Source organism: Colletotrichum orchidophilum, assembly GCF_001831195.1.
Source record: "Colletotrichum orchidophilum strain IMI 309357 chromosome Unknown Scaffold_74.1, whole genome shotgun sequence".
NCBI classification, from domain to species: Eukaryota; Fungi; Ascomycota; class Sordariomycetes; order Glomerellales; family Glomerellaceae; genus Colletotrichum; species Colletotrichum orchidophilum.
Window position 1 is genome coordinate 21,898 of NW_019173030.1, and position 11,217 is coordinate 33,114.

The 11,217-nt window shown below is 53.1% G+C and overlaps 2 protein-coding genes across 2 annotated transcripts; both read left to right on the forward strand.

Annotated features, from left to right (window-relative positions):
- Nucleotides 1-3,869: 3,869 nt before the first annotated feature.
- CORC01_08586 (uncharacterized protein) lies at nt 3,870-6,185 on the forward strand (the record flags this gene model as incomplete). The annotated part of the gene is made up of 3 exons (XM_022620216.1): nt 3,870-4,546; nt 4,597-5,301; nt 5,357-6,185. The coding sequence occupies 3 exons, from the start codon at nt 3,870-3,872 to the stop codon at nt 6,183-6,185; spliced, it is 2,211 nt and encodes a 736-aa protein (XP_022473210.1).
- Nucleotides 6,186-7,128: 943 nt separating this feature from the next.
- On the forward strand, nt 7,129-10,901 carry CORC01_08587 (uncharacterized protein; the record flags this gene model as incomplete). Its single annotated transcript, XM_022620217.1, has 5 exons — nt 7,129-7,208; nt 7,372-7,445; nt 7,566-7,793; nt 7,848-9,329; nt 9,799-10,901. The coding sequence occupies 5 exons, from the start codon at nt 7,129-7,131 to the stop codon at nt 10,899-10,901; spliced, it is 2,967 nt and encodes a 988-aa protein (XP_022473211.1).
- Nucleotides 10,902-11,217: the final 316 nt, after the last annotated feature.

Consider the following 11,217-nt stretch of genomic DNA (forward strand, 5'->3'; position numbering starts at 1 on the left):
AATATACTTTGCGCGAAAAACCAGGTCCTGTGATTGTGGGGACACCACCTTTTTCCAGTGTCACGAGGTTTCACGACGTGCTAGCCCTGATTGGCTCAAGCTTAGGCAGCATACCGGTTAGCTAAGCAGCCGGCGGGTAGGCAACGACACGTCTAAATGCTTCGCGGACCACCTTTTCCCCTGTCTGCAGCTCTTTTCCTCTTCACACACTTCGCACCAAAATAATCAACCGATCTCGACGTAACTTCTTCCACTTGTGGTTCGGTCAGTTTGAGTGCTAGATGGAAACTGGGCTGTGCCTCCTAACCATGTTTCTTGGGTCCCGGTTCCGTCAATCATGACGGTGCCCTTCACCGAGAAATGCAATGGAGGATTGATTTCCGACATACTCCGAATTTTCCAATGACTCCGTACCGTAAGCCTCACCGGCCAGTGTTCCAGTCAGCCTTGGGCGCTCGACTCAACACCGGAGCAAGTAATGCATGTCCGTTGTCGCCCAGTTTGTCCGATATCAGTCACACGGGCAGTGACAGCATTGCCCCAACGTTCCTCTCTTTTGTCATTGTTGTTCCGTTTCGCACTTCATAATCCCTCCCCCAACCGCGCAAAGGCGCGTTTGCGCCCTCGACGTTTAACAAAGAGGCGCAAAGCCACGCCCGCAGACAATGAGCAACTCGGTGCCTTGGTCAGTCACACGCAAAGGCGCGCACATGCGATTGCTCGTGAAGAGACTTGGCTCTCCGCTGGCGTTGGATTTATTTCCCTCTTCTCATCGCCGAAAAGCACTACTTTCAAGCTGGAGGACTCCCTCGTGCCTGAAAAAAAATGGGGGTTGCTGCCTCAGACCGTCCAGGACCCCCATGTCACCCCCGTCACCAAGCACGTCTCTTCCTAGGCAACCGAGTCGTTCCCAACCCCTCCATGTCCGCGAACGTCGATTTGTTTCTGAGGCCGCTGTGATAAATCTTTTGAATTCATCCATTCCAGGAAGGAGGGGCCATATGCCCTGGTAGATTTCACTGCCGTTGCACCGATCTGACTCACTGGGCGGTTGTCTTTGATCTGCCTTGCACTGCGGCCGGCCCTACACGTCGATAGGGGTCCAATATCTGATACGCGATGCTAAGGCATCCAGGCTTAGATGTTGAACACCCACGTCGTAGACGAATCAGACTACGCAATTGCCTGGGTTTTTAGGAATTTCGTTGCTACCGAACCAGGATCGCCATACCGAGAATGCGCAACCGCGCGCAGAGATATGGCAATTCCACACTATGTCAATGTCAACTTTGACGTTCGACATGGCGGTGCACCGTCACTTGTCACGACTAGGGTGCACTAAGTCGTTGAACCTCTCGGAATTGTCTTGTCTGCCTTCGCAGGCATTCTGCCTCGAGCGTGACTCAACCAACCTAGGATTGGATCAAATGTGAGGTTCACTTGTTGGACCGTTGGATATAAATGGCGAACAAGACCTTGATGCCTTGGTCCTCCTTTTTCGCCAACAGACTCATCACACTACACTTCAAACCACCAGTCATATACTGCTTCATCCTACTTCGACTCATATCTACCGCAAATCCAACCGCCAACATGAACACTACCGCTACCTACGCTGCCCCCAAGATGTCTTTCAAGCAAGGCGAGGGCGATCCCACCACTTTCCCCGTTGACCCGAGTGAGTTGTTCGTACCTTATCCATGACGCCTCTTGTACTAACCCTTCGACAGTCCCTGGTCAATAAGCCAAGTCAATCGACATGATCATGAAACAACAAAACAAACATGTCCTTATTGACGGCGTATACGGGAATATCCACAACATGAAAGAGGCGATACTACTCAACAGGAGCATGTCGTCTGCCTCACGGCGCTCCATTGGCTCGAACACACAAACTGTACTTTTATCAGAGGATGGGTCACGGGTTGGATAGTCTCTATTTCAGAATAGTACGATGACGGGCATAGGGCTGCAGGGCACAGGCGAGCATGTGTACCTGCGCAGCCCTGAAGACCGCTGCGGGATCTTGCATACAGAGGGGCGTTTGGGACATTTCTTTGCCATGATTATTGGAGGACGAGGATGGGTCTGGGATAGGGGAGGGGTACACACTAGGCTCACGGTCACGATATAGAGGGAGGCTACAGCATCTCTGTTAGGCATCTACAGGCGGAAATCGACCTATATACACACACTCGCACGCACACGCACACGCCCTCCGTGCGGCTACGGAGCCTCTCTAGTGGCCACCCCTTCTCCAGCGAGTGGATAATCCTTTCAACCAATGCCAGGCATCCTTCATCCGCTTTAGGCAATCGTGATATGTCGTTTTGATGGATGTGCGCCCTTCGGGAAGGGGGCTTAGAGGAGGTGGGAGTGGGAGTGGCGGGATGTCGGGCCACTCGTTGTCGTCTGGCGGGTCTCTGATGACGAGACTCAGCGGTCGTTTGAGAGGAGGTTCAGGCTGCATCTTTGGAACACTGAGATATACGTAAGACTGCTCGGTGCGTTGAGTGCATTATAGACATGGGTGCCCACCTGTTGAGTGCTCTCCACTGCTGCGGTGTCGTTCCTATTAGAGTCGATATTACATAACCTCTTTTTATGCACAGCACTACAACGATGCAACGATGTCTATTTAATATAAAGTTCTACATGCGACTCTATTCCTTCTACTCAATCACATGTTGGGTGTTGGAAGCCTTGGAAAAGGACGGTGATTCTCAAACTTGAAGTTCGGCTTTGCCGGGCTGAACGTGACCGAAACTATGCACAGCCAAACAAGTCACATGCTTTTATCCTGGTATGGCGCTTTCTAAGGTACGCAGGAGGACTCTTTGACTTATCGGCAATTTGGTGTTCAGATGATGTTGGGTGATGGAAAACGCTGGAAGCCTCTGGTGCGTGGGTTAATGAGGGGTAGGCATATCGTGGCGAAGTAACACCACCACCTGATTTAGTGGAAAGACCTGGCAACGAGCACTCGTCGTCGGCTTCCCCTGTAAACAGCCCTTCGGCATTGTCAACTTCATCATCTCTTTCATTTGATACTTTAGTTGACCAGCTCATTTCTCACGTTAACAGTGTGCTTGGGATGAGAGAGAGGTAAGTATACACAATCCCGCATTAGTCGCAATATTTTTCACATAGCCATTGATCGAGATGCCAATACTGGACTTATATTAATACATAGAGATCGTAAATTCAATACATAAATTCAAGTAAGGCATTCCATGGAGCCATATTAGTAGTATAAGGACGTCATTAAGTACAACAGCTTCCGTAATAGCGACAGTCAACAGTCACATACCTACTCTAGCCTTTGGCATCGTCGCAAGGCCGAGCCTTGTTCATAATGAGCAAGACTCTCTCCAGAGTTGATCGCTACCCAGAGTAATGTGTCAAGATTGTAGTTCCGTCTGTGGGTGCGAATTTCCGCTCGGAATTCACCCTCACCGTCATCTTCGTTTGTCATGGAGGTCCCCAATAGGAAACCACTGTGCGGACTGACCACGCCTGGTCACGTTCCAACATACCCAAATTGGCTGAGATTGACTCTATCTCTTTCCACCGTGAATTCATCGTTGAAATGTTATAATGTTCCGCCCATCTAGGCTAGGCACTACGTAGCCACCGAGGTGTGTCTTGCAACAACCCTGTCAGGCAGTCGGCCTCCTGCATGAGAACCAACGAACATATAAATACTCCAACGCGTATGCATCAATCTCCAAGCCAAACAAAATCCCGCTGTTGCAGTTCCTTTCTCCTCTTGCACATCACCCACCATACTCACCTCAAAGCAAGTATCTGCGAATTTTGTATCGTCTACCAAGATCAATATCGGCAGGGATTCCCATCTCCCAAGCGTCATGGACATCAAGGATGTTTCTGATGTCGGCGACTTTGTCTCCTTCATGGAACGGCTCCGAGTAGCCGCGGAGCGAGCTGGCCGCAGAAAGGGGCAGATCCCTCACGATCACCCTCTGCCCAGCATGCTTGTGATGCAGTTCATGATGGCAAGATCAATGTCTCTATCACGCCCAGCAGTTTCAGGTGGACAGTCGAATTTCGCAACCAGTCAAATTCCACCGGTATATCTCCCCTGCCTCCAACCCGCAAACGAGTTGCAGCCTCTGCCAATTTCCAAGATGAGATTGGAAGAGCATCATCGAGGCAAGCGAGTCATCATTCGAACGATGACGCCCACGGAACAGATGAATGCAATCATGGCCATTGCGGAAGATGAGGAAGGCACTGCTGTCCTGCTGCAACTCTACAACCAACCAGATCAGACGGTGATGCAAGCCGACGACGTACTCCCGGAAGGTAGCGTCTGCCTTATAAAGGACCCATTCTTCAAGGTGACGACCGATGGCAAATATAGCTTACGGGTGGACCACGTGGGCGACATCACCCTACTGCCCGAGGGCGACGAACGCATCCCGGCGCAGTGGAGGAATCTGAAAACCGGTGGCAGCTCGGAGGAGATTCGGCAGCAGGGAAATGCCGCCGTGGGACAGCGAAATTGGGGAAAAGCAGAGATCTTGTGAGTACATGGGAGGACCATCTGAAGAAGCATTGCTGATTTCAAACTAGATACTCCAAGGCACTCGCCTCCGCTGCCACGCTTGAACAGAAATGCGCAGCGCTCCTCAACCGGTCCTTGGCAAATCTAAGGCTTCATCGCCCGGAAAATGCACTGGACGACGCTGCCAAAAGCCAGGAGAATGGCAACCCAACCGAAAAAGGACTCTTCCGGGAAGCCAAGGCCCACTACGCGCTGGAACAGTTCTCGCTCTGCTGTGAGAAGCTGCGACAAGTAGTCTCTCTGAACCCCGACAACCGAGACGCAAAGAGGGAGCTCGAGCGGACCTTGTCCCGTATTTCCGAGCAAGATCAGGGCATCTACCAGTGGAGGCAGATGCACAACCAAGCCAAGGCCACCCCACCTGTGATCGACTGCGCGACCTATACTGGTCCTGTCGAGGTGCGCCACTCCCCTGGGCGTGGACGAGGACTCTTTACGTCAAAGGCAGTCAAGGCCGGTGATCTTCTTCTTTGCGAGAAAGCCTTTGCATACAACTATGCTGGTGAAGATGATGTCATCAGTCGCCAGAACGTCAAGATATTGATGAGCTTGGACTCGAAGAGGATGACGATGGGCGGGCAGGCAGATCTCATTTCCAGCCTTGTACAGAAGCTGCACCACAACCCCCATGTTGCCTCGCGTTTCACCGACTTGCACCGCGGGAACTACCGGTCAGGAGGAACTACAGAGCAGAGTATCTCTGCAGTTGATACGTCAGTGGATATCTCACTAGCCATGTTTGAGTCTTTGTCGTTAACTGTGACGCAGGTTTCTTGTAGCGACGACCGTCGGTCTTAACTGCTTCGGCGCCCCACGAGCGTCCATCCTCAACTGGGAAAATACGGGAGGTCAGAAGAAAAGCTACACCACCTGCGGCATTTGGAGCCTAGCTTCCCACATTAACCACTCGTGTGTCGGCAACTGCCGCCGCTCGTTTATTGGAGACATGATGGTTGTGCGAGCCTCGAGAGACATGGATGCCGACACGGAGCTGCTGATGAGCTACCGGCCGCCCGATGAAGGTGCGAGCTATAAAGAGACTCAGAAGAACCTTCAGCACTGGGACTTTATATGCCGATGTGAGTTGTGTGAAGAGAAGAAGTCAGTCTCGAAGCAGACGTTTCAGAAACGCCAAGGGCTTCTCCGAGACTTGAAGAGCACCATGCGGACCTGCAAGACTCTAGCCCAGGAATCCAAGGCACAGCAGCTTCTGGGCCAGCTCGAGGGAACTTACGTCGTCGGTAAAGGAACACACCGTTTGGAGCTCTGTGAATTACACCTTACGCTTGGACAGAAGCGATTGGCAAGAGGAAAACCCATTGAAGCTCTCGAGTTGATGATCAAATGCCTCGAAGATGGTGGCTTTATCATCGAGGCTAATCCTCCTGGGAACACATCCGGCAAGCCACATTTGAAGATCATCAGATGGGGTCACCCTACCGAGCGCCTTGTGACGGCCTTCCTCGTCATGTCCCAGGCGTACGACACTGAAGCCCCTGAGCTATGCGAGGCAGCGAGAGGATTTGCCAAGACAGCATACGCCATCTGCTATGGAGAGAATGACACGGTTGGAGAGGTCTGCGGGGAGTTTAAGTGATGTTGGCATCAGAACAGCCCCTTTGGCAAGCAGGTTGTGCTTGGGGCATCCAAGGAATAATCCTGTAGTTTCTGACCGCTGAGCTCACCAAGCTAAATCGCCCGCTGATGCATCGTCTACCAGTGCTCAGCTCTTTTATCACACAATCGAGTGTTCATAGATGAATTACAGAAAATACGAAACACCCAATATGCATGAAGGTAATGGATCCTGACTTCTGGTTTCGCCAGAAACATAAAGTTTTGAGGGGAAGCTGTGGCAAGCAGAACCCGATTGATTGCCATGACAAATAATAAGGAAACACAAAATTTCCTGATTTGATGATTCAATGTATGTTGAGAAAGCGGAAGGTTTAGCCACAAGCACCTGTGTGATCCGCCGCGATTTACCATATGATCCCGTCGCAACATTGAAAACCAACTTGTAACTATGCATTAGGACATGCCCCAGAGTCCCGTGGATTTGATTCATGTTGTGGGTTGAATAATTTGTGCCAACTACAAGAGTGGTCACTCGTCAGGAATGATTGAAAATGGGGTAGGAGGCTCTATCCATGGCAAAAAATGTTTCTGAGACGGGTCAGAGTACCCATCAACGCGTTCAGTGCTGAAATAAATCAGATGAGGGCTTGCGAAAGCAACTGGTCATCTTGACGAGGTTGTACATGCCCGTAGTCTTTTAAACTCGCAGGCCATTCATTGCCTGACCGTCTTCATGTCCGATTCTCAGAAGAAATATCTCGGCACGCAGAGAAAATACACGGGCTTGTAGCTGCCCTCTCGCGGTATCTCAGTATCTTCCGTAGAAATTCGGGTGGCCAATATAATAAGCTGCATCTGGCGCTTCAAATTATATTTTCATCTTCTCTTAATCTGTATCGTGACAAGGGAGACTCCCGATCTTGTCTATATTCGTTTAAACTCATACCATGAGTACCTTAGCTATGCCGAGCATCTCGTCCATCAAGTCGATCAGGACATTGGATGAGAACCGAACCTTGACCAGCGTCATCGAATCCCTCGTGTTCGTCACTAAAAATCGTCTCAGCTCGCTTCACCTACCCATGCTCCACCTCTTCCTGAAGCTGGCTTAACGAATATCTTCTATCCCTTTACTAATGCCATTGTTTGTGGACGTTTCCAAACTTGGGGAGCTTGACATGGGGTTGATATGCTTTGCTGAACAGCACCCAGGAGGAGAGCGATGGCATTGAAGGTGGTGCCAAGTGGCGCCAGATGGGGCGACAGGTCCTGCTTGAAGGTACCTTGGGTAATTTAAGGTTCTGAATTTTAGGTACCGTAGGCTACCAGGGCCTCCGTGGACCCCTGTCCGAGCCGACTTTAATTGACGACAGTGGGACATTTCCAACCGCGTTGTCAGACGCGTTAAGCCCCATGCAACTCGCGATGGAGCTCTCCTCGTCCTTGACGGATCTATCTGCCGTATCATCGCCAGACTCATTCAGAACAGCCTTCCAATCACCGGCCGCTGCCTCTGAAAATACGACTCCCACAGGCCCTGCATCCCCCAAACGCATGTCCGCGCCCGCGAGCCTGCTCCCCCGCGAGCTGAAAGAGCATTGCCAGATCTACCTGGAAGAGCATCTCTGTACGTTTGCAAGCTGCCCCCTTCCCCTCGCGCTATGCGCTGACCACCTTCTAGACAATGGTGCACTTGGCTTATACAACAGCCTTCTCACCGCCGGTTACTCACGCAAGGCCAGCGCCAGCCAGAAGCCCGTCCCTGTCCCGCCGTTAACCCACCTCGCTCTCCTCAACACTCTGACCATCCACCCGAGCCATACGACCCGAGCACCCGGCACCGATCGTCTCGAGGTCTGCTCGCAGACGCTGGACTACCTGCGCAACCTGCTTGCCATCGTTGGGCCCATTAACGCCGGCTTCAGGAACGCATTCCAGTTCCACGGGGTCCAGTACGGCCGTAGGAACCGATACCACGACGAGGAGGACGAGGACCTCGACGGGGATCAGATCGGCAATAACAAATTGGCCAACGAGGACAGCATATGGCAGCGTGCGCAGGACTTCTGGGCCGTTCTTGGATGGGCGTTCAACTGTAGCAGGCTTCACCCCCACCGGTGGCGGTTCTGGAAGACATGGCTGCAGTTCATGATGGACGTTCTCGAGACCGACATCTACGAGCGGAAGCGCATAGACGAGGAATCGCTGGCCTCGTCTCAGCAACCACAGAACTGGACAAACATGCGAGAGTCAATTCTCGTCATGTACATCAAGCAAAAGACTGACTCCGGGAGGGGTGCTCTGAGGATGATCCTCCAAGCCGTCTTCGCCGACGGCTGCAGCTCATCCACGGCCAAGTTCCCCGAGGTGTTCAACAAGGAGACCAAGGGGCTACCAAGCGAGGACAAGAAACGCAAGCGCATGACTACGCTCGACATCGAGAATGACCAGTTTGGCGACTACTTCAACGAAGAGCTGACGGACTCTGAACCCTCAGAGGCGGGCACGCCGGGAACGCCTCGAATAGCACACACACCAGCCAGGAAGCCTGGAGATGTTGTCGCCACCGCATTGGCAGATTCAATTCCTCTTCGGCTACGACTGATGGAGCTCCTGTCCGAGGTTGCCTACAACATGCCAGAGGAGTTTATGGATCATAATGAATACACGCTGGACTTGTGTAGATTACTCAAGCAGCAACCCTTGTCGTTCTTTCACCAATTTGTCACCGACATGGGGTCGTACATACAGCGATACGGTGCTGCCTTCAAGATCGACTTCCTGGCCGTCCAGCTGGACCAGCTGCTGCCCTCCGGATATGAGGACCCTAAGAAAGTCACCATAGGGGAGGACGGCGGCATTATAATCAACGCAGACGTTCTCAAGTTGTGCTACCTGGGTCACCATGCTAATACCATCGACCCGGAGGACAACGCCAGGGTGGCGCTGATTCTTGAGAGCCTGCTTCACATGCTGCCGGTGGAGGAGATCCGTGAAGCCAGGGATGAGCTCCGAAAGGCCGCGGCCAAGGGAATCGAGGCGCGGAAGGCCAAGGCCAAGGGTACGAACCGGAGGAGCGCGATGACTCCGAGTCGTCGGGGTCGAGGCAAAAAGGGTCCTAGTCAGCGGGATCTGTACGCCAAGGAGATGATGGATCTCGCAGGTGAGCGCATGCTTCTCTACATCGATATCATGGGCTCCCATGTACCTGAAGGGGACCGAGACGATGATGAAAATATGGATGACTGAGAGGAGTGCCCATGTGTCAGAGACTAGGACGGGATTGCATGTAGAAGGAAGACTTAGGCGTTAAGTGGAGTCAAAGAACTCAAGATACCCATGCTCGAAAGTATCGAGCATCAATACACAACATATTCCTCGTACGATTCTCCGTACTTTGTGACGCACAATGTGAAGGGGGCGCATTCTGCGCGCAACCACATACATGCAGTCCCAATTTGGTAGGTGGGGTAGCTGATCGCAGGCGAGAAAAATCCCCAGAAACCCCGCCAAAGTCTGTCACTCGCTATTGAACCATAACCCGTCAACTTACGAAACGACAGCATGCCGGTGAGTCCTGCCAATGCTAGGCTTGTGAAGAAGAAAACTTACCCCGTGGCAGTTAATCGTAGTATCCGGCCTCCCGACCTCGGGTAAGACAACTCGCGCAAAACAGCTGCAAGCCCACCTGGCCGCCCGCATCGTCGCCGCCGCCGACGGCACCTCTGGCGGCAAACAACCACCATACCGACTCCACTACATCTCCGACTCGACCCTCTCGATATCGCGCGATGTATACGACCTCGACCCGGCCAAGGTGCGCGCGCACACCCGCTCCGCCAACGCCTCGGAAAAGGATGCTAGGGCGGTCGTCTACGGCGCCGTGAAGCGTGTGCTGTCGGACCGGGACATTGTCATCTTGGACGGTATGAACTACATCAAGGGGTGGCGGTACCAGTTGCACTGTGAGGCCAAAGCCGTGAGGACGCCGAGTGTCGTGCTGCAGATTGGGTGTGGGATCGAGAGGGCTAGGGGAGTCAACGAGGAGAGGTTGAGGAGGCGGGGGTCGGCCGCAGCGACGACGACGATAGAGGAGGGAGACGGAGCAAAGCAGCCCTCGGAGGACCAAAAGCACACCTCAGAGGACGCGGAGCAGGAGCAAGATCACAACGAGGAAGAACAGCCCTACGACACGGACAACTGGGAAAACCTCGTCTTCCGCTACGAGGAGCCGAACCCGATGACACGCTGGGACAGCCCGCTCTTCACCCTCATCTGGGACGACGATGCCGCGCAGACGGCAAAGGTGTGCGACGACATCTGGGACGCTGTCGCGGGGACGGGCCGCAAGGTCATCAAGCCCAATCAGGCGACGGTTCAGCGCAGCCGCGATACCAGTGGGGACTACCTATATGTGCTGGATCGTGAGACGCAGGACGTCGTCAAGCGGATCCTGGAAGCGCAGGCGGAAGGCGGAGAGGAGGGCGGTGAGGTCAAGGTTTCGCGTGGTGATGATCAAGTAGCGACAGCAGGAGGAGGGGGGCAGAAGAAGGAGCTCGTCGTGCAACTTCCCGGTCGCAAGGTCGGGCTGCCGCAGCTGCAGAGGCTTAGGAGGGCGTTTGTGGGGTTGAACCGCGGAGGTATCGGGCTGGAGGGCGTGGGGAACTTTAGTGCGGAAAGGATGAGGGAGAGCTTTGTTGGGTATCTGAATGATACGTTTGAGCAGGAGGGTTGAGATCCTGTACAGAAGGGACCTGGAAGAGAGAGAGAGGCGTTGACGGTAGAGGCTGTATAATTGATACCCCTGAGATGGTTCACGACGAACTTGTTTATTCCACGAGGCTGCTTGTGAGACCATTGGACGATGCGACATAGAGTTGCGGGAGCCCGTCGCTCTCGCTGTCGAGAGCTTTACCTGGACACTCATTGCCAAGACCGTCTTTGGTCAGGTCAGTCTAGGTAGCGGAGACACAACTAGCTGCGGCCTCGTCTGCAAAGAAATTCATGCCCAGCGAGCCTCAAATTCGCCTTTGCAAAACTGGGAATCCAAG